Genomic DNA, 23,763 nt, shown 5'->3' with positions numbered 1-23,763 from the left:
GAGGTAAAGCAGACTTAACGTCGACACACACACACACACACACGGTTTTTGTTGGGAGAGGAGACCCCAACGGGCAAGATAGCTCGGCGATAAAGGTTGGCGAAACGGGAAACTATAGCATGGCACCTCTCTCTCATTCATTCCGTTCACACTCCCTTTTAGACCCTTTAAACTCTTTTCACCGTTCACTCTATTGTTCACTTTAGTTTAGCTTCTCCATCCAACAAACTTTTCTTTTCGTTCCCGCTGACGTGTACAATGGCAACCATTTTATCGTCCTGCCAACTTTGCAGGACGTTAATTGGAACGATTCTGTCGACGACATTGCTTTCACCTTCTTGCCAAGAAACATTCATCCCCGCTGACCATGACTGTGGGAAGAGGTCGAAGGTCAGGGACGAACGAGAACGTGGCCCCCTCGGCGTTTCACCTGGTCTCTCGACCACCATACATAAATACTTACGAGGGGTTACATACATGCATATATATATATATAAAAAAAAAGTCCCCGACAAGAAGAGAGGGTGGCGTGCACCTAGAATGTTAATTAGGAAACGGTCTGACTGATTTAATTAGCAATGGAAAGCTCGTTTGATACATGTGGGACAACACGGACAGATCACGTAACAGAGGACGGGGTCGAAATTCCATCTCCAGTTTCTCAGAAAAGTCCGGTAGTTTGGAAACAAAACGGGAGGAAAAATGGCCCCAAACAGTTATTCCTAACGAGTGAAGAACGAAAAAAGAAAAAAAAAAAAAAAAAGCTCGCGTGTTACTCCTCTGTTATTTTCTTCATCACGCGACTTGTCTCGTTGTCATCAAACTTTTGACAGCTCAGCTTGTGCAAAACGTCCTCGTTCCGATCACGAATGGCTTGTGTCGATGATAGAAAAAGAAATTTTCTCCATTAATTAAGCGAGGGTGAGGGTAGACGACCTGATTTTTAACATCGTCTCTCGACTCTCTGGTCTGCTGTTTCGGTTCGTTCGAGACGTGACTTTTTACACGATAATTTACACTTGTTTTTAGATATATTTATAACTTTCTTATCGGTTACACAGCACAGGTATCCGCACACACAGACACACACACACTGGACTTCTACGTAGAGAAAAGGTCAAAGATCGTCCGAGGTGCTGATAGAGGAGCACTTTGACTGTTTTCGTTTCTCTAGTTTGTCATCTTCACGTGGCGAGCAAGATAATTGACGTCTGATTAGCTGCTTTGTGTCAACACTTCGATTAGAAAATCGCCACTTTTTATCGCTGCTATCGAGAATCGGAAATGCGTAAACAAACACTAGCAAATGCATCTTTTGTCGGTAGGTACTGTACACCTTACGAAAATGCATTAAGGTGGGGAAGCCCCTTTTATCGTATATTTAACGGCATTAATAAGCTTTAATCGAAGTGAATTGTTACGAGTCGAGCGTGTAAACGTTGCTCGTCTCATTGGCGTTACCAAGTGTTTTCATTTGTAATTTCCTAAAGAATGGAATATATAACTGGATTTTTTTTGGTAGTTTTTCCCTGTGGTTAAGGTGGGATGAGAGTAGGCCAATGGAAGAAAAAAATCGCGTGTGTTTGGTGGACCTGTTTGAATGGTTTAACAGTGCGAAAGTTTTTGGAAAAGAGTGATGCAGAGCTTTGGCAGACCCGGGGACTCTATCTAGAATCTATAAAGTTTTACGGCGACGTTTTACAAGCAGTAAAGTGGAGCTAGGAAATTAGAAGCAGCGATGTAATATCAGCAGGACACGCACTTCGGAGTTCGGCAACACTCCCCCCCCCCATCCCGTTTGTCAGAGGATTTTCCATTGGCAGGCGGGAAAATGGAAATTCTTGGCATGCTTTGTCAGTCAGGCTGTCCGAGGATTTTCCTTGTTATTCTGCTGGTTGTTACATCCGGGCATTGATCCGTGGTTAGTAGAAACAACAGCCTGCCTCCGTCGGGAATTTATTCCGCTAAGTGCGGCTCTTTAATTGGACGTCTTGGACCGAAGATTACAGACAACGCCAATTAGAGATCGCTACAATATAAGACAAACTGTCTAACTAACAATCAAATTGTCGCCGCGCGAGACAGTTGCACGCTTTTTTTTTTTTTCTTTCTTTCTTACCGCATCCCCGATAAATCATCCGATTTGAAGATCTTCCAAAAATGGCTTAAAGGGTGAAAACCCTTTACGAAATTCTCCTACTTCTGTCCGAAAATCCGACACAAGTCCTTAATAGAATTTGGCGATTATCGAGTCGCTATGGGTTTTGTCGCCACGCGTGACGAGACGGCGACAAAATTCTCGTATCGCGTCGTAACTCTCCACACAACCTTTAATTATGTCCAGTAGGAGTTAGAAACAGCTGGTGTAGATTAAGGAGGGAATCGCGGGGTCAATATCTTAGCCATTTGTTACAACATCGCGGTCTTGTCCTAATCCCGAAGTGACCAGTCGGAATTGTAACCGTAATGACCACAAGCCGGACACCTTGAGTGATGTCACGAAGGTTTTCCGGTGCCTCCATACATCACTGCATCGACTCTCTCTCTCAGGATCCATTAATCATTCTTCCGGGCTTTTTCCTCCTCTCTTTTCCTTAATTAAAGTAACGGAAGGTCCTTAATCCAGTTGTCTGATTTCCAACTGGATATTTAGAAAAACGCAAGGATTAATCGTTCGGTTCGTAAATAAATAATCGAGACCCAAAAAAAAAAAAAAAAAAAGATAGCGACTCGTAGTCGTAATTACTGTTTTGCAGCCTCTCTCGTCAGTCCCGCGTGTCTTACAACTGAGCATCTTTGTTCCGGCTCCATTAGAGCGTTCGTTTCGAGCCATCTTAATCACCAGATCACAGTTTAGATTAGTTTCCGCTAAGTGCAGGCTCGTTCACACCCCGCTCTCAACCGAAATAGAGAATGAGACGGGATCCCAAAAATAGTAGCGACCGCGAGACACTAGTCCAAGATAAGCATCCCCCCTTTTGGCAGCTACAGATGAATGAAGAAATCTTTTTAAGTTTTTAGCGACTGCTGCCGTTCATTTTATATACTTAATACTCGGGCATTTAGCCACTTTCTAAAAAGTATATGATCGATCAGAAAAGGGGAGAGAAAGTTAAGGAAAAAAAAAATAATAAAAGAATCGAGCCCTATCCGAACGAGTTTCGGGTTACGTCGTTGATATCTTCAGCTTCAATTAGCGGCGATCGAAAATCTAGCATGCAAATGAGTGGCGCGACACACAAAGGGCGGAACGTGAACAACCAGGCATCTTTGGTAATCGGGATTTTTCATTCTTGCCAGCTCTTGTAACCTGTAAGAAGATCTTTTTCTTCTTTTTTTTTTTTTCTTCTTCTTCGAAAGTTTTCGGCGAAGACGAAAGTGATGCGAAAATTGGCAATCTTTAAACCACGCTGCCAGATGAGTAGATAAAGTCAAGGGTTATCCCAAGACGACACAGAAGGGCTTTTATCTGGCAGAGTCGTGTCATCGCTTGTCGTGAATGTCGCAAACAAAGAACGACAAAACCATGCCAGTTAAGGTTGATAGCATCGACAGAAAAGAAGAAAGGAAAAAAAGAAAGAGAGGCAGTAGACATATCCGGCAGCACGATTGACGAGTCGTAAAAATTCGTGACATCTATAACGATATTTCATTGCCTGTTAGTTACAGTTTTAGTACAAATCCCAACAAGATTAGACGCCCGCCATTAAAGGCCTCCCGTTCTTTTAAAACGTTTAATTAAGCCTTGCTCGATATTTCTTTGCCGGATAGATAAGATGTTATCGTTAAAAATTCGACTTAATACTCTACTATAAAGATGTAACGGCGATAATGGGACGTCGGAAAGTCTTGTAATTTGGGATGTGTGTGTGTGTGTGTGTGTGTGTGTGGAAGCGACGGAGCGACGCGACGACGCGATGCGATGCGAGATTTTTGTATCCCGCTCGCGCGCGTCAATTATTGGAAGGAGGAAAAGAAGTGGAGATGGAGTAGGTTGCCGCTAAAATGGGATCATTACTCGGCAGTTATTACTTATCTAAACGGCCCCGGTGCACAGTCGTCGCTAGCGTAGTAGTAGTGTCCAGATAGGATAGAATTTACAGCTAGCACAATCGCCGCTTCACGGGTCCAACCGCGTATAGGGCCCTAGCGACTGGGATGCAACCGTTAATACTACAAATCCAGCGGTAATTTGTCACTGTCAAGCGGGATGATGAGGACTTAGATGCGGGTATGCCGGGTAGGATAAATTCTGTGCGCATGTTTATTCGAGCATTACGTCCTGGTGGACACAATAGAGAGGGCTGCAGACATCGACTTGTCACAATTTATCACGGAACAAACGTTACTTTGTTAATCTTCGATCCGCAGGCCCAAACTTTGGACTGGATCAATAGTGGACGGCGATGTTGCTGCCGGACAAAGCTCGGTTGCCATAGAGACAGAGTATCTGCAAGGCGAGCATGATTGATGAGCGCCGAGTTTTAGACATTCCACAGAGTGGCAGAACAATGGCCGGGACAATCGCTGCGCAGCGTGGCTGCAAAATCTACCCTTACGCAACTACACATACAAAACATGTTGCCTCTCTCTCACAATTCCGTTTTTGGCCTATTAAAAAAAAAAAAAAAAGAGACAGACAGAGAGAGAGAGAGAGGAAAACCAACTATCCCGTTGCCTCCCCCTTCTTATCTTATAGTGTTTCTTTTTGGGAACGTTCCCGGATCGAGACGTGGGGGACGTCCCACCACCCCCCGGGCTGCCCTTCGGTTTTCGGGGCGGGCCGTAATTAATATGCGACCCTACACGTGCCAATCACGTGACTTTTTGACCTCGTCCCGCTTAGTAGCTCCGCCTACCCGTCTTGGCTCCACCCTCGTGCTACAGGTGCCCGATATTAGCCAGCCGACTAGCGTGGGCGGGCCCGTCTACCTCCCCACCTCCTCGCCGCCGTGTTGCCACACGTTTGATCCTCGGCATCCTTATATATATATATATATACGTATTTTTATTTTATTTTTTCCCGAATTAAATTCCCGGACCGATAAGCTCGGCGGTAAAATATCTCTGTATTGAAATTACAAACGGACGAGATACTTTTATCTACAATTTACTTTTTATTGCTCGGCTCGAAGGCCAAAAATCGATACGTCTGCTCTCCATAATTATAGAAGCCGTTTGGATCTCCCTAATTGCCACCGGGTTCCCTCGAAAATCTCTCTCCCCCCACACACACACACGTTCTGTACCTTCCTTGGCCGTTTTCATTATTTTTTGGGGGCGCCTCTCACCCGGGTGCCACCATCACCACCACCAATAACCACCACCAGCAACCGATTCGAGGCCTCTCTCTCTCTCTCTCTCTCCAAATCGGAATTCTTGGGAGAATCGTGACTGCGGGTCTTTACTCATCGCTATCGATTATCGCTGATTCAGATGGATAGCGAGCGGTTATTTTCATGTTATACCTGGATAAATGGGCATGGGCTTTGTCGGATTCCTTCTATTACGTACGGGTAGGATAGTTGACGTTGTACAGAGAAGCAATCGTCAAGCAAGTCCATTTGCGGATTTGTCTTTAAGCGGTTTTATCTGTCAGATTAGGAAGACAATCGAGTGACAAGCGCCACTATTAATTCGTCCGTACAGTAGCGGGACGCGTTGTGTCCATTGTTCAGCCTCCGGTTTGGCTAAGCGGATTTACTACCAGATACAAACAGTTGAGCTTTTTATAGATCCTGCTCAATTGTCTGTAAATAATTCAATCTGTCCAACTCGGATCGGTTGGCAGATTCAAAACTCAAACATGCCACCGTTTGTTCCGTTCATTAAACCCCCCGCGGGCCGAAACGATACCACACCTTCCCACCCCGAGATATTTCGGTAATTACCCGCTAGATGGCATTTTTGCCCTACCCTTTTGTATTGTTGGCGAGCTTTATCTAGGTTATAAGCGAGTGCGGGAGTGGACGAGTTCTTCTTATTCACAGTCTTGAGAACAAATGAGTGTTTAGTGGAGCTGTCATACAAGACTCGAGCCCGTCAGAACAAAGCCCGGGCTTTGCCTGCTAGGCAATAATGTCGGAAAATTAAGCGGGTAGGCCACTGCCACGTGGGACGCAACGCGCGTAATACGACGTCTGGCTTAGCGCGGACGGCTCGGGGACTCGCCTGCCTAAAGGGTTTTCACATCTCATTTTCATACCCGCCTCCCTCGGGTCCACGGGCCACAAAAAAAAAAAACGCTACCGGCATGCACGGCAACCGGGTTTACATACTCTAGTCGTTCTTAATGGTGATTTTAAGCACTTCATTTGCCGCCACCGTGACACGTCTTACCGAGCTGTGACACTTGTGGGAATGGCGTATTCCCTGTTCGACTTCCTTTAATCTGGCCAGAAACCCTGTTGTTTATGAGAAAGTTGATGGAAATCGCTAGGCCGAATATGCGGCGCCAAAGAATATTTCGAGTTTAGTCACAGGTTAGATACGTGGCGCGATTGTTGCAGAAGAGAAGAATCCTTTCTGTGGAAAAGAATAGAGAGAAATCTGGTCCCGACTTTCTCTCACTTAGGGACATTTAAAGCGAAAATAAAGCCAGGTAATGGGCGAGTCATAGGAGGTTGTGTTCCTTTAATTTCCACATAAACTAAGAGCAAAGTGTTGGAACAATGTCCTTTGGGGTTCCTGCTGGGAACATTTAAATTTCAGATTTTTCTCTGCGAGGGGGGATCTCACGTTCAAGTGGTTTCTCTGGGACAATACTGTACAGGAGTTTATGGTTTCATTAGTTGCTACCAAGTAATGGTCGGTGATAGTGGGGATGGGAAGTTAGACGCCAAAGGCGTGCGCATCGATTTTGCTTCGCTTTACAACATGGACAATTGAATGTCTAAAAGCCTCATCCGGACATCTAATGCCGAGAAGAAGGTCTTCACCCTCCCGACTCCCCGCGTCATTAGGAGGTCTCGTCTATCCGTAAAGCGAACGTCATAAAGGGGAAAAAAATAAACATGATCATTGTTGTGGACGTGCACCCAATATCAACTTGACTGATTTGGCCGAATTGTGTACGCCAGGCTGTTGTACCCAGAGAATGTCAAATCTGAAAGATGATTGCTGAAGGAGATCACGTAGACAGGTTTCGGTCTTATTCGGGGTCATCCTCTCGTCCCCTGGGTCTCGATCTCCCGCCGGATGCCATTCAAACTTCACTTGGCACATTATGTGCCCGGAATGTATGTGAAAGGTGTCGATTATTGCTGCCACACCTAATGGACGTGAAATGTCCCCTCTGCCCCGGGGGGCCACGAAAAACGACCCTCCTCTCTCTCTCCGGAGATTTCTCGCCACGGCCTCCTCTTCTTCTTCTTCTTCTCTCTCTCTCTTCATGACGTGAGTAGCCTCCGGGCACCGGACATGGAGGTTTGCTCGTCAGGAAGTGATTGCTGTCTGACCGGAAGTGGCTGCAATGCCAACAACTTCCGATCTGTGAGTCTTTCTTATCAACTTTCGATAAAAACAATCCACACAGAATGAAAAGTGTTTATCCCGGATCGATTCCCTTCACTCATATATAAATCCCATCGATGTAGGGTTTGTCCTGTCCGGCTGAAGACACAAAATCGCATTCACACTCCAATAAACTACACAACCATAGAATTTTATGTCGCCTCTACATACAATTCTATCGCTGTGTACTTTATTCTACTCCCTTTTATTATTATTATTTTTCATCGCGTCACTAAGTATATAAGCGAGTTAACAATTAAGTTTAATACTAAATCTGTATGTGGTCTGGCAAAATGAATTTTGATTCGTGACCAAAATAAACCCACCGGGATGTCTTAAAATCGTGTGTTTTTTAAAAAAATAAAATAAATTGGGCCAAAATTAAAATAAAATTTTTATTTTGGTTGGATCAAAATCCATTTTTTCTGATCAAAAACCCTCTTTTTTTTGTCCTAGGGGATGCCAGTATAGGGTCTGGAGATGGGACGGGGGATGATGACGATGACGATCGAGGGAAGAAACGACAAAAGAAAAGGGGAATTTTCCCTAAAGTGGCCACCAACATCATGAGGGCGTGGCTGTTTCAGCACCTCACGGTAAGTTTATTTTGGTCACTTTCTTTCGCGATACGGGCCAAAAAACATCCGCCACATACAGGCCATCTGTTTAGGGGGTATTTTAGAAGATATATACATGCTTTAGTTCTATACGCGTATTCAGCGCGTTGAAAGTCAGAAAACATTGCCCCATTTGTCGGCAATCAAAAAATCCTGGCCTAGGCCTCTCGGTGATCCCTCGACCTTCCAAAATTTTACCACCACGGCCTATACAATCTAGTATCTAGGGTTCTTTGTTTTAAAGCTAAGACCCGAGAGGACCTCTGATGATAGAGGTCTTACGGGCATCTTGCCTTACGAAATACACTACCCACTTCCTTAAATTACAGTCCAACTCTATAAATTGCACGGTCGTTCTCCGAGCAACGAATTAACAACATCGGAAAACTGAATTTTTTTAAATTTAGCCCCGGAGATAAAAGGGAGCGAATCGGTGAAAAGTCTTCTTCTTCTCACTATTCACGTGTAAAATATTTTCTAGGCCGGATATTCTTAAGACCGAGCTCAGACTTGTTTTTTTTTTTTATTCAAGAAACACCCGAACGGGCCTCCAAAAACTCTTAACGCTAGTCACGAAACAGTTTAAAAGATGGACGATTTTCTAAAAAAATAAAAAAAAATAAGAACAAGAGCCTTCACGTTCGAACCCTCAAACGATGCGAACCAAAGATTAGGAAATTACCACAAAGGATGAGGATGAATTCTTTGTTGTATTATTCTTCTTCTTCTTCATCAGTTGTGCTACCACCATCCAGATTCCGATTCGTTTAAATTCGAGAAAGGTTTAAGTCTGAAACCAGAAACCTCTAGGCCAACCGATTTATTGAAAAATAATTCGAGAAGGAAAGCCCGCTTATCCAAAAGCGATGGACCCCACCAAAACTGATTACCAAACCCAACTTCTCTCCAGGGATTCGGCACGGAATTATCTGGATAATCCAGCATGGAGGAACTTTTTCTAAACAGTAAAATGCCCAAAATTTTCATGTAAACGGGCGTTTTAGAAGATTCGCAAAGCGATTCCAATCTTGGGGATGACCGCATTTGACCTTTAACGATCGCCATTTTGATGAAAGTGAGCATCTTGTCACTTATAAATTTTCATCAAACCTTTATAAAAATCGGGTTCTTTTTTATTTCGTGGGTGCCTTCCTCGTGCACAAAGATATTTATCTCAACTAAACTAAACGTTTTAAAACACGATGATTACTTTCAATTCGGGCCAATTAAGTATATGAGCCAAAAGCCGGCTCCATTTATCATCTCTAATTAAACTTTGCTTTATCTTCCGTTTGGTCAAGGAGATTCGTGCCATGGCACTAGACAAAAAAAAAAAAAGAAAAGAACTTCAGGAGGATCTAGCTGGCAAATACGGGGGACACAGTATCAATATCGTTGGGTGAAGAAGAACTCGGTCAACACAACACTCAGCCGGTGCAATATGGATCTTTGTTAAAGGGGCCAAAATCATTATTAACTGAAGGTGCTAATAACACGGCCGCGTTTATTAGGGCGCTTGTAGCTGTAGCAGCTGTTGATTGTCAGTCGGAAAGTTTTGCACCCCGCCTTCTAGTAGGACCGGGAATTTTCGACGACTGACGATTATTGTCGGCAAATATTATATATAATGGCTGCCACTTGTCAAGGCGATAAATCTGTACATTCGGATTTGGCTGTAGTTTCCACTAATTATGTTCCAGGCCCCGTCGGACATCACGTGTAATCCTCAAAGTCCATTGACCCGATTACATAGGATTGTCACAGTAAATAGTACATTTGACCTTGTCTGATATTATACTACACGCTATTGATTACTTTCTGTCAGGAGGCACCACCTACTGGCTCGTGCAGCTAGGCCATCTCTCCTCCCCTTTGCATTGTCAACCATTACCTGTTCTCTCTCTCTCTCTCTTTTTTTTTTCTCTCCCCTCCACTTAAAATCCTTAGAAGGAAAAAAATCGGGACCGGTGCGGGTGGCTAAAGACTCACAGGTGTCCTGGGGATGTAAGACGAGACGGTGACACGTCAAAATATATGAAGGTAGCTGGCAAGAATGCTGTCAGTTATCATTTGCCGCTCTCGTGCCAGTGTGCAAGTGTAACAATACATGACAACAACCTTGCACCGCATGGTTAAATGAGAAGAAAATTCAATCACCGTTATTCACTGTAACAGATTAGCACTTTATTTTCCGAAAGATACTACGAAGTTTATATAAATTACATAATGTACTTATTTATTTATTTATTTCGGCATTAAATTCTTTTCGTAAATGGCAACCGTATGAGTACTCGGAAGGGGGTCTTTTGTTACCTTCTTGGGGGTTCGACTTACGTGACACTTTCTTATTGCCCCCAACGTAATGAATGTCTTTTCTTTCTTCTCGGACATTCGATAAATCTTCTAGTAGAGGTGACATATGTCCAACTGTAACTGCTCTCTTTGTGTACCCATTCACTAGTGTGACGCATTTCCTGCTGAAGCACTGGACATCTATGTTTGCTCGGTCTTCCATTCTTCCTATTCATTTTTGCTTAAGTAACTGAAAGATTTCTTCGTTTTAACCATCTCGCTTCGCTGGTTTTTGCGGTTTGTCAGGAGGGCGTTGACAAAACCGGGATCATCAGTGTTTTTAAATGCTTCAACGTGCCGCATTTAAAACACTTAACAATTCTATTATTTTCCGTATTACTTAATTGAAACAATAGTAAAACTTATTAAAAAAAGAAGAAGGTGTTCATCCGATGTTCCTCGTCGCTTCGGGGGATCATTAAGACAACCGAATTTCACTTTTTATGTCCATTAAAGAGCAAAATTCAGTTTCTTAATCATCGCGGCATTCAAATTATATTAGATAAAATCATCTAACAGGTATTTTGCGCGTAAAAACAAATGATAAATATACGTCTAAGGGGGGTGTTTCTCAAGCCGGGATCGCCTGTTTAGCAAAGAGCATTTCGATTTACGTGAGGAAGTGTGTGTGACGTCGATGCAGTTGTAACAGATTTGTCCCGTGACGTACATTAATTTTATGAAAAACGAATCTCATTTCAAACACTGCACATTTTAATTAGTGTTGTTTACGTAGTTACATCAGTTACAAAAGCGTTAAGCCCGTTTCATTCAATCTTCATCTAGGATTACCAAAGGAGAGCTAAAATGGCAACACGTTTTTGCATATTGTGGCTTCGGCAGCCATTGTGGCACGAAAGGGATACAAAAACATTTTGTATAGCGAGAAAGCGATAAAGGTTTGTCTAAGGTTTTTTTTTTCTTTTTTTTTCCCCTCTCTTCCCGATATCTTTATTTAAACAGGGGTAGCTCTTCTGCTCTTAAAGTGCGGCTCGATCACGTGAGAAAGAGTCGGACAGGCGATGTTGGTGCAGAAGTGGGTTTGTCCCGTGAAATATGTTCGTTTTATGAATACTAAAGCTGTCAGCCGTGAAACTCCGATTGTTTCCAAGGTGGAGACGACTACCGACTGCTCACTGCCCTGATAACATTCAACGATATTTACTCGCAATAGAAACACAACAGATAGTCGGACTGGTGAACGACACAAATCTTATCTTCCCACTTTTTTCCGCGGTTGTAAATATTAAAAGTGACACTCGTGCCTTATGACGTCTCTTAAATTTTTATACTTCTCTTTCTAAACTGCGTTCATAAACTACCATACCGATTCTTCGGTTACGTCTTTGTAAACTTTAAGACACGTTTCTCCACCCCTCCTTCGGCTTTCTTTTTTATTTATTTTAATGTTTGTTTATTAGCTGCTCGCTCTCCTCTCTTCTTCTTCCCCCCTCCCCATCTTAAACGAAGATATTAGAAAATAAGGGATTTTTCATTTCTCTCTTTTCCTACTCATTCATCTTTCATGAAAATCTAGGCTTTAATTTTCCCGAATTTAATACCCGTGAAAGGCAATGGTGGCAATTATCGATCCGCAGATGGCCTCATAACTATTAATGGAAAGGGGGGGGGTTGTATGATGGAAATTAGTCGTGTCGAATTATTCTTATTTTAATTATCCTTCTTTCAGCATCCTTATCCCTCGGAAGATCAGAAGAAGCAGTTGGCTCAGGATACTGGCTTGACGATTCTGCAGGTCAACAATTGGTAAGTAGTGGTCTTTGCACCCTTCTTTAACAATTCGTTCCCCACACGTATGGATGAAAACTCTTAATAATAATCCAATTTAAAACTGTATAAACATATTTAAGAGAAAATGAGAATTTTAACGAGTTTAAAAAGAAAAAAAAAAAAAAGGGGAGGAAGTTAACGAAAAAACTTCGTGTAACTTCTATTTCTAGTTTAGTAGTTAATTAAATAAGAGGACGGTATTGATTGGTTTGCAGGACGTAAACGGTTTTTCTCCGTGTTTAATCTCTTTTTTTCACTTAATAAAAATTACGAAAGGGGGTGAGAGAGAGAGAGAGAGAGAGAGAAAGTGGTTGTTAATTCGACCCCTCGGTGAAAAACTTCGGCGGATACAAAAATTTAAAATTTTTTCGGTGGTTTATTGGCTTTGGATAGATACATCAGGCCACGAGGGGTGGAAATATTTTAAGCAGAAGAAGATTGGTTTTTACGTGTAGCGATTTTCATCGCTACCGTTGCTCGAAGGCCCCCTCTCCCTAAGAAGAGAATAATTTTAGGTTTGACTTCCCGCACACACACACACACACACCTCGAGCCGAAGAAAAGTGAATTTAAAAAGGAAAAAAAAAAAAAAAAAAGGCTGTTGTAAGCGAGGGAGAGACGAGGGACACTTTTGTTGCTGTGGTGCTTTAGAGAAGTGGTGATTATGTCGGTCAAGTGGCGGAACTCCTAAGGTGGTCCCTACCTATATATAAGTCTAGTTAGGCATATATCTGAGAGGGTGGAAGGTTATTCGAGCGAATCTTCGTCCGTTTCTCACGATGCCCTTTATAGAAATGTGTGGTATCTGGCGTATGGGGTAATTGGCGGGAGCACCTAAATTCTTTTTTTTTTCTTTCCTTCCCCGAAATCGGTAAAACTCATCCCACGGCGATTGGTTCACGGGTTGGGGGGCCCTTTCGGGGTACATACCGCTCGCTCCTCTTTCTCCTAATGACACGGTATATAGGCCTACTTGTAGTAAGTAAGGAACTTGAGGTAATTTACATCGAAAGTAATTCCCAAGGGCAGTCAGGTAGATAATGACAGGGCCTTGTCCACCTAACGAGATTGCCGGGTTGGGCCACGGCTCGTCTCTTCTTTTTTTTTTCTTTATTTTTGCGCCTCTCTGCAAACGGATCTCGCCACCGGGACTTAAAATCAGTGGCACAGATTATCCGGGCGCTACACGTGTTGTATGGCAGCCACCCCGTATAAAACCGTGATGGAATGCTATTAAACTGGAAATAAACATTCTGCAGGAGCTCTTAATTGCCGAACGACAAAACATTTTCCCTTCCTGTTTTATTATCGGACCGCGCTACCGTTGTGGGATGCAACAGTGCCTCCGTTAATCCCTTGGGGAATAAAGTGACCCAGATGACGATTATTAATGATTCGGCGAGCGGGATGGACAATTTTGACGATTTTTCTGTCAACGCGGTCGGGTCACGTGTCACTAGGGGGGATGATTTCGACGGGGAACACCGTTTGATGGATGGGCGGCGCGGTATATTCATTACCGTTTCGATGGCGGCGCGCCCTTAGCGCACACGCGCGCGCGCGCTCGCCAAGAGGCGACACCGGGCGAAAGCGAAAGGGTGGCGCGCCGTAGTTTGCAGGCGCATTGCCACAATGCGTCTGATTTATTATTTGCGCCTGGTAGCGGGCGTACGTAATCGATGGCTGAGGCGATGTTATCTCCGCAGACAATTACATGTGGCGGTAGAAGAAATTAAAGTGGGCTTGCCTCGAACAACGTATTAACGTTTATTGACGATGTCCAGCCACCATAAAACCAACTTTCGGTCCTTTTTTTACGAGTCTCGTTTGGTTTCGGGGTGTCCTACGGGTTAAAAACCCCCTACTTGTTATGCCGAGCGCGTAGAAAAAGAACAGACGGAGGACGACGGGTCTTTGTTCTCGAACCCCGGGAGGCCGAATACTTGCACCTGACCTCTTCGACCCCAAGGGGAGAGTGGGGCGACATAAAAGAAACTTCATCCCTGGCCAGCATGCCGTAGGTGGGCCGAATCTTATCTTCTTACACGGAATACACTAACTGGTTTGACCTAGTGATCCCCAGGTGAGTTTACAGCCCGACAGCTGTACGTATGGCTTTGGGCTCGGTCGGGGGTAGCTCCATTCCGCCGGGATGATCCGAGCCAGACAAGATAAATTCGAGCCCCGGACCATTGTACTCGGCTGTTTATTACATTACCGAACAAACCTGTCAGGAGCACCTGGCCGCTTACTGCTGCAGCACCGTTAACAATATTAATCCCGTCCGTCCGATGTCTGTGACAGCTCCGATAGATCCAATGGTTTCTGTCCAAGAGAGCACCCTCCATTAATACACCAGTCGTAGTTTCGAATGTCTCGCATTTTCGCGTGATCGAGCGAGCGATTTGCCATGGTAGATACGAGCCGAAACCCCGGGGCTTTAGTTTTCTTTTATTTCTTCTTTTATATTTTCGTCTGGGAGGGCGGAAAAAAAAGTGACACTAACGAAACGTCATTAGCTGACGCTAGAGATTCGATCCTGGAGGATTAGTTAAGAAAGAACAGTAAATTTGGAAGGAAGAAGAAATAATTGGTGAACTGTCAGCGTCCTGCTCCTGCGTGGCGCCTCGCAGCCGGAGACGCCTGTCACTTTTCATCAAGCTGAACGTTTTCAAGATGGCTGCCCACCGCACGCCCTCTGGCGACCAAATGGAATTTAATTAGCGGAGAAGCTCGGAAACAATGTTTAAGGAAGAAGTGGACCCGGATCTCCAGTCATCTTATTGATTCCCACATCCTCCGTTTCGGATATCTGATGCCAACCAACCCTTGCTGCTGGCACAGGCGCTTCGCTTCTGTTGCGAGGTGCCAACCATTTTGACTTTTCCAAACTTTTATTGTTAGGTCCGAACTTCACAAAGCGAAAATAAACACGGCCACAGACTAAATGCAAACGTATCTCGAAGCTCTTACGAGGAAATCCTTTGTTTATCAATTTAGAATGGCCGATATTCTTGTAGTAACGCCAATAAGGGTGTCGTACACACACACTAGAAACACAAGAGTTCTTTATGAAACGTCCGGGGGACAGAAAAACAAGGTCTCTCTCTGCTGGTGAAGTGCAATATTTCAAAGGCGAGGCGTTTTATAAAATGGAAACGGAGGGTCAACTGCTCTGTTCTAAATTATCCATTCGGTTTGGATAGGGACGCATGGCTGCACCCGCCTCATCAGCAGCAAAGGACGATGCTGCACTGGTAGTAATCGAATCAGTACATGACTGGCTCTAATGGCTTGTGCAATGATCTTGTTTAGTCAGATGCGACTTCCTTAATTATTCCTGCGTTTTTCTCCGATGTTAGCTCCGACTGTCATTCTTCATTTCGTCCGCGATGCACGGATACTCCACCCCGAGTCACCATCGGTTATGCAAATGTGGCAAACGATAAAAGTAAGTTTATTTCTGCCCCGTCTCTCTTTTGCCACCATCTGCTACCGTTTCCCTCCTCCTTTTATCTGCAGTAACACTTAATAATAAGACTTATTTAACACCTTTAAGTATTGTTTTACGAGCTTGTCTTTGGGGTGTCAATGGTCTGGACGTCGTTCCCGTCACGTGATATTGCCTGTCACTCCTCGTGGCTATTGTTAGTGGCGGTTACCATGACGATGTAGTAGACGAACGACACTATTTTTCAGCTTTAATTTTTCCATAGCTTTATTACTTTGCGAGGGGGGAATTGGCAATCGCGCGTCAGAAAAACGATTTTTCCACGGCGACGTCGCTCTCGCTATCGCCAGGCAAAAGACAGTGAAAGGCCACTTAACCCAGCGATTTTAATCGCCTCCTCCCCCCGAGCCCAATGTCTTCGCGTGATGTTTGGTAGCAAGCAATCTATAAACGCCATGCGAGTGGCGAAAAATCCGTTAATTCCCAAAGAAAATTTCTCAATTTTTGGCTACATAAAAATATGCTAAATACTACTATCGACTGGTCTTTCGGTATCTCATCCATCACGGCATCAGTTTAATTTGTTTCAGTTTTTTCCCCCCTCCTCCTCCTCCTCCTCCTTATCAGGTGTTGTTACTGTACTTTCTTTCTAGTTAGCGGTGCGCATCAGAAAAAGAGTCAAGCTAATTTCCCGTCCGCTGTAAACACGTCATTGTATCAGACGACGATTTTCTCCCGCTTAATACCATCAAACGACCTTATTGTGTTCTGGCAGGTTTCCCTGGTAATTACCGACCTCTGAAAAATCTCTCACACTTCGGGACTTTTTAATTAGAAAGTCGGACAAGAAGCAAATTATATTACTTATCGGCTGAAATATCACCTTACAAAGTCTAATCAAAGAAGATGTCTTCCCTTATTTGCTTGTAAGGTGTCGTTTGGTAAACCTAATAGCCGTTTTTCTTACAAACGAGTCAGGCTAACGTTGGGCAATTTCTATTTCTTTAAGGCATTCCTATTCTAGGAGTAAACAAAGGGTGTCGATCGACTCCTTATTCTCATCCCTACTTCCACCATCCATTGGCAATTTAGTAAGGTAAACAAATTTACTCCCTATTTGCACCCTTTGCATCCTAAATCCATTCGGGTGGGTGTAGAAATTTGCCAATGGATGATAGATTTAAGGACCCGATCATCCATTAGCAATTTCTACTTTCCCACAGTAAAGGGGTTTACATCCTTATCTGCACCCCCTTACATGGATTCGGATTAAGACTTTCTTGATAGGCCTACATTATCTGGAATCTTAAATCACGAAGGAACCCATTAATTTTGGATAATGGACGATAATAAATCCATTATATTCATCGTCCCGTGTTTTTTTTTTTTTTATATTAAATGTATTTTAGTGCCTACCTTCGCCTCTTCTTGACCGTTTCGTGCGCTCACCCCACGATAACAATTTAATTTCTCGCGTATAATTGGAGATAAAGTTAATTTTTCGGCCATTTTTTTTTTATTTTTTTAACCGCGTTATACGAGATTTACAAATGCTCGCTTGCGCTTAACCGAGCGATTGATGGTATTATTTCTTCGGTCATTAAATTGCGATTAAATTGACACCCCGCGTGTGTTTTAGGGTTGATAAAGATAATTAAGAAATTAAATTTAAAATGTAATTTGAATCTGGTATTGTTCTATAAACGAATTAGAAGAAAATTCCCATCGCGTTGTGCTTCAAGAGGATTCGTTGGACGAGTTAATAAGAAGTCGCCGACGATCGCCATTTTTATTATTATAAATATATTGAAAGCCAGTGTTTTGAATAAAAAAAAAAAAAAATAGTTATTCAACTCTTGTGTAAACTCGAATAAAGTATTCTAACGGGGAATTTGTTCAGCGATGCATCAGTTTTATGCCTTTTTTACTGTTCTAACAATAAAATAAATGCCATTGATGGGTACGACAATATACTCTTTAAACGTTTCGTTCGGTGCACGGAAAAGGGTGAGGAACGATTAAATGTACTTAAAAAAAAAACCTTTTTAATGAGCTAAATTCATGCAAAACAACGCAAATCCACGGATAATCGGGTTTATTCTATTTAAAAAATAAAACACGCGATATTATAGGAGGCGAGAGAGTGTGAAATCCTCCCTGAAACCGTTGAAAAAATGGCGGAATGGGTATTTAAACGGGACAAAACCGAGTTCCGATTTTCCGGCAATCCCTAAATCTGGTTGGGGGGAAGAGGGAAGGGGGGAAAAAGTGGAGGTGCACCAGTCGAGGTCGTTAAGAGCGAAACGACAGAAGAGTTTAAAAATCCAGATACAAATTTGGAAGAGGTGCGATTTAATGCGATTCTGGAGAACAGCCAGTGGCCGTCATTACCAGTTATTCCGTATTTATGAAATCTCCATGAGGGAGGGCTAATTCGCTGAAAGCAATTCGATGTCGTACCAGGCGGAGCTGCTACAAAAAGGTCCTTGCTGTAATTACTGCTCGCGACGTCCGACACGCTCCGACTGAATGGCTGCGCCCTCTAATGACATTTAGTGATCCGCAGGAATTGGATTGTGAGCGAGAAATTGCTCCTGGCTAGTGTTAGAGGGACTCATAATTGCCATTTAGTAATAAGGCGGCGTCAGAAATGGATGCCTGGCATTACGACTGTCCTTCCAGTTGGCAATAATCAGATGCACTTGATGGATGTTAATTCCTTCCCTTCGCGCCCGAACCACTCGATTTCGTTGGGGGAAGGGGTGGAAATTCGAACGTCGGTGGGGGGGGGAGTTTCGGACCCGAACGCGCCGCGCGGATCCGGCGCGTTGCCCGCTAGCGTAAGCGCGTAACGAGCGCAAAGGAGAGAGAGAGAGGGGGTGGAAGTTTAGCTGTTTAAACACAGTAAAAGATCGGCGCTGGCGTTTATGTAGTGTTACGAGTGCGTAAAGATTCGATCCCGGCGTTTACGATGGGTTTTATTGGGGCGCAGGCCGCCACTTCGGACTCATTATCCGGGCGTTTATATGCAAAACTAAAAGGCGCGGCCCGGTCGGATGGTAGTCCTAACGACCCGCAATAATTGAATGTGACACGACAATAGTATAAGATAATGAAAACATTCTCTTCAAACAACAAACATTATTGATTATTCTGAGCTCGGCCCATGCATGGCGGGACACGCTACGTTCCCGTATTGATCCCCGTGCGTGCGTCATCCCTCCTCGCACCCGATTCGTAAAAGTTGGTGCGGGCAGCAATTGGTAGGAGGAGGAGGAGGAGGAGGTATAGTTGGAAAATTGTTATCCCGGCTATTTGAACGGAAGACAAAGAAGTGGTAGATAGGGTGGGAGAAGAAGGGAAATTTCCCTGGCACTCACTCACGTTTTACTGTTATTGTTGTTTTAAAATATTTCTATTGCCGGCGGTGCGGAGAAGAAGGTGTTCCGTCCTCCCATTTACAGGCGAGGGATTGCAGACATAGATCATAGCTCGGGGTTTGCATGAAGCGATCGTCTTTCCCTTCTCATATGCGGAGAAGCAGTAGAGCGTACGGACCAGGAATTCCTCCATTCAAGGCTGGCGAGACGGGGGTCCCTTTATGGCTCCCGAATGTCCTTTGTTCACAATGGGGTGCAGCCATTTTTCTGTCGCTAATGGTATGCTATACCTCTCCAGTCTCCTTGTCTCCCCCTTTTGTGAAGAGACTGCAGCCAGACTCCGAATGAGAGGTGTATCTCCATTATGTGTTCGGTTTAAAATCACGATCGTCTCGCTTTAAAACGTAATCACATATTCAGAACGCATGGCTGGCTTCCGTTTTCAGACTGCGGCTCACGCGTCGGTCCGGTTCTCGCTCCATAAACCTCCCATCCAGATGCTCCGCTAAGTTGGAATTTTCTAGCTCCTTTCTGAAAGAAGCACGGCGATTCGCAAGGAGTTCTCATCCCCCTGGTCCTCGGAATTCCGGGATGCCCGGATATTCCCAACAACCGCATGCATTGTAATCGTCTTTCCCTCTCTATTCTTTAACGCCGCGCGCTGCCAAGCGCCGTATAAACCTTAATGGCGACGAGCGCCAGGTAAGGGAAAGGGAGTCGTGTGCGAGATAACCGTCCCGTGTCAACACAAGCGGCCAGGTGATTGCCTCCGATAAGAAGTGTATCCCTTTCGATGACGCCATCACGTTCCATCGAATCTCGCTTTTTTCTCCCTCTCCGTCGGCGTAAATTGTAACTAGTTATCGCCCCGTCCTTTGACCCCTATTCGGACGCAACTCGCGGATCGATGTAACGATCAACCTGTCGCTTAGCACCTGACAGGTAAAGGTAATCATTTAAGGTGCGGGCAGGTGGAGATGTAGGCGGTTCCATATATCGATTCCGACTCCCTCGTTATCTATTGAGTGTGTTCGTGTTGCCCGTTCCATCCCGCCCCACTCACCAGCCAATGGTAGGATGGGACCCTCCAAAAACTCATTAGATCGGATCTTCTCATCCTCTCGCCGGCATAAATATTATAAAATAGCCCAGGGACGGGACTCTCACAGAGGCCGTAAACGTCCGAGTTTACAAGGTGCGAGCCCCGGTGACGTCAGCAACCAGCTAAGGGACCGTCTCGGGTCCCTCCAGCGGTAAAATTTACAAACAGACAAGAAAACGCCATTAGAGTGTGGAGCATCCAGCTTTGTCTGGGTCCGAGTGGACGGAAGGCGAACTGCGCCCCATCAATCGTGCTTGACGCGATACGGTTGTGTCTCGTGGGACACTAGTCTGGCTAGAATCAATACTGGCCGCAATTACCGATTACTTGGCATCAGCTCCAAATTATGAAAAATAACCTCTCCCGTCCCTGGACGGTCATAAACTAAGCCTACTGTGACCACCACCGGGACATTGCTGCATTACTGTAAGTGATTCTCTTGTATCCATGGCGACCGGCCCCTCTCCGCCCAATACTAGAAAGGTGCAGTTTTTTTTTTTTCTTTCCCTCCTCCTCCTCCTCCTCCCTCCTTCTCCATTCCCACTCGCTTTTCCTTAATGATCGTAAAACCGGTCGGTTGCTAGCTAAATAAAAATCTCCACCCGCGTTATACCTGTAAATAATGTAAGTCCCGCTCGATTTTAGTCGCGGTATAAATTAAGGATATAGATATAAATATCCTCCCCACCCCCTCACCCCCGTCCGGGAGCGAGAGAGAGAGAGAGAGAGAGATAAGGGACGAAATCAAAGAGCGTCAGCTGCAAAGTCAAATGAATACTTACTAGTTGCCATTAACACCATCTGCCACGAGGTTATGAAGTAGCAATTTTTATCTTCTCCATCACACTTTCATTATTGTCGACGTTATGAGCTGTCACTTGACGGGATGCTCGGGGCGATGCTGGCATTAACAAAACATTTCGCATAGTCACTCACCTATATACCCCCCCAGTTTATATCCGTTTTTACTCGTTAATTACGTCACTCAGGTGAGTTTTGATTGACGCACCTGATAGCTGCTCCAATAAACTTTTTTTTTTTTTTCCACCTTTCCTCCCTCCTCTCCCCCTTTGCCACAGTGTATATAAATATTTTTTAGGGAATTAGTCGCATGTTCTTGTGTATCGGAGCGCGCGCGTGTGTGTGTGCGTTTCTTGTTTTGCCTTCTTGACGCCTTGGCTAAACACAAAGCGCAAATTGCAAAATCGATACTTTCAAATCCTAGATAGAGGAGTTGGAGATTATAGGGGCAGAGCACCCTGGGCCCCTCGGTAATTATTATTGTTGTTGCGCTTATCGCTTATTAAGTTTCGGAGGAAAGGAAGAAGAAGAAAAAAAAAAAGAGGAAAAAAAAGTCTTTGTTGGTACGCATCTTACGACTGGATCCACATTGTCCCGGTTGGCATCAAAGACTCATCAGAGTTGGTAGATAAGGGGTGCACTTCCGCCGAGTAGAGACGAGTTGACCGCTAGCTGAGAACTTTAATGAACTCTAATATATTAAAGGAGGCGTAGGAGCTGGGGCAATTTGTCGATTGTTTATGAAAAAGATAAGCTCGACGTTGGCCGATGACGTAGTACGCGATAGGGGGTGCTATTCAATTTCTGCCAGTGATTTATAGTGGGAGGGGAAGGCAGACAGCCAGGCACACAGTTGTGCAGTTGCTTGCTCGCTCGCTTGCTGCTGCTGCTGCTCGGCAAATTCCGTCGCATCTGCTCCTCCCATAAATCGTTCTTTTCTCCCTTTCTGCCTCCCCTCTTGTATTGGAGCCTCGAAATATATCTTGGCTCGCTTCCTCCCCCCGTTTTCCTTTGTTCACTTACAAGCTTACACCTTGTGTCTGGACGGCACGTCCGGAAAACTTTATGTTCGGGAGTTTTCTCTCGCCTGCAGGACTCGCTAATGTCGCCTTATCGCGGGCGCTAAGTAGAGCCACGGCTCTACTTTTTTCCGAACGGACGAGGTGAGAAATTTACGAGTGGAGACGCCAAATAAACAGCTGTTTGTGGTAGAAGAGATAAGAACTTTCTTCTTTTTTTTTTTCTTCTCTTGCAGGTTTATTAATGCCAGAAGAAGAATCGTGCAGCCCATGATTGACCAGTCGAACAGGGCAGGTAGGTAGCGAGCATCTGTGGTATCAACGCTAGCGCGTGGAAGAGAGTCGGGAACTTAATGGATGCTGGCACGTCCTGTGTGCGCTGCACTCATTAGAAATGTCATCAATCATTGAGCCCGAAGGTTTTGCGACAGATCCTGCTCGGGTGCCGTATTGTGTTGGTTTTTCATTCGATCGGAAATTGACGGGGCCAAGATTGATGACGTTTCAATTCCCGGCTCTGCTCTTCTCGTCTTAATGACGCGCAAGGTGGAAAGTTTTAATTTCCCCTTCTGTAAATGGAAGCCGCCAGGCGGGCCCTTTTCTCTTTCCCGCCCCGACTAAGTCAGTCTCTCTCTCTTCCTTTTTTTTTTTTCTGGCAGGAGGCACCCTAGCCGGAGGAGGAACCCCCTATGGACCAGATGGTGCGGGGATGGGCTACATGATGGATGGCAGCCAGCAGATGCACATCAGGCCTCCAGGTAGGTGTTCTTTACCGTCCGAGCATCGATCACACACTCGTCGTCCGTTAAGTGCCCGGATACCCACCCTTATGGTTCTTCTTTTTTCTGGACAGGAATGCAGAACCTCTCCTGCAGCGAAGGCTCCATGGGTATGGGACACATGGGAGGAATGGGAGGATACTCTCAGATGTCCCAACTCCGATCTCCGGTTCACTCTCAAGCCATGTTACTCCCCGGACATCCTCACGCTATGATGATGGCTCACGGCCCTATGGGCCATCCGGGCCTGCCACCTCAGGGTTCGCCGTACGACGGATCGGGACAGCACATCATGGACATTCACGCTAGTTAGAGTCTCCCGCGGGACACCTGTCAGGTGATGCTAAGGTGTCGACCATCCAGTGCCTGGAGTCCCAGGAAAGGGACTGGACGGCGGATTAGACAATAAAAGTGCAACAACAAAAAACTAAAAAATAAAAAAATAAAAAGAGGAACCAGTAGTCTGGGCTGTAGTGCTGAAAAAAAAAAAAAAAGTGGTCGCTAGGCGACATTGTATTTAGTTCGTGTCCTCTCCCCCATCCACTGTATGTCACATGCTAAAATGTATATACGCTCGTGCCATATAGGGACACTGGATCCGGGGCCGAAGGACACCGGCCCCGTCGTGTGACTGTTGTTACGTGGCTGTACTTTTTTTCCCGAATGGTGTAACTTACTGTCAATAAAACGGTCAACACCGAGATTGCGTTCTTACTTCTGTTTGTCATCCAATTCCGTTTCGTCTTTGTTACTTTCTGTATTTCGTGCCACTCCTTTTTTTTTCGGGGAGGGGGTTAAGACGAGGGTTAAGACTTAAAAATTCCACCCGATCGTGAAAGAAAGGCAGCAAATTCAAGTTTCATAAAGGGACGAGGGACTTTTCTTTCTGCAGGTAAACATGCTAGTACAACATGTCACGAAGATCGATCGAGCAATTTAAATGCACATGACTCCAGACA

The 23,763-nt window shown here is 44.7% G+C and overlaps 1 protein-coding gene across 1 annotated transcript in view; it reads left to right on the top strand.

Moving 5' to 3' along the window:
• Positions 1 to 23,507, top strand: part of LOC111639072 (homeobox protein Meis1-like) — a 51,807-nt gene extending 28,300 nt beyond the window's left edge. Inside the window, exons 9-13 of the mRNA XM_023384845.1 lie at positions 7,969 to 8,108; positions 12,172 to 12,248; positions 22,262 to 22,320; positions 22,685 to 22,783; positions 22,879 to 23,507. Of these exons, the coding sequence (XP_023240613.1) occupies positions 7,969 to 8,108; positions 12,172 to 12,248; positions 22,262 to 22,320; positions 22,685 to 22,783; positions 22,879 to 23,117 (614 nt within the window). The 3' untranslated portion in view covers positions 23,118 to 23,507. The remainder of the gene's footprint in view (positions 1 to 7,968; positions 8,109 to 12,171; positions 12,249 to 22,261; positions 22,321 to 22,684; positions 22,784 to 22,878) is intronic.
• Positions 23,508 to 23,763: the final 256 nt, after the last annotated feature.

This window comes from Centruroides sculpturatus, unplaced genomic scaffold (genome assembly GCF_000671375.1).
Source record: "Centruroides sculpturatus isolate CEXI.00-Female unplaced genomic scaffold, Cexi_2.0 scaffold1202, whole genome shotgun sequence".
Lineage (NCBI taxonomy): Eukaryota > Metazoa > Arthropoda > Arachnida > Scorpiones > Buthidae > Centruroides > Centruroides sculpturatus.
The sequence above is the reverse complement of the archived record's forward strand: the minus strand, read 5'-3'. Positions and strand labels throughout refer to the sequence as shown.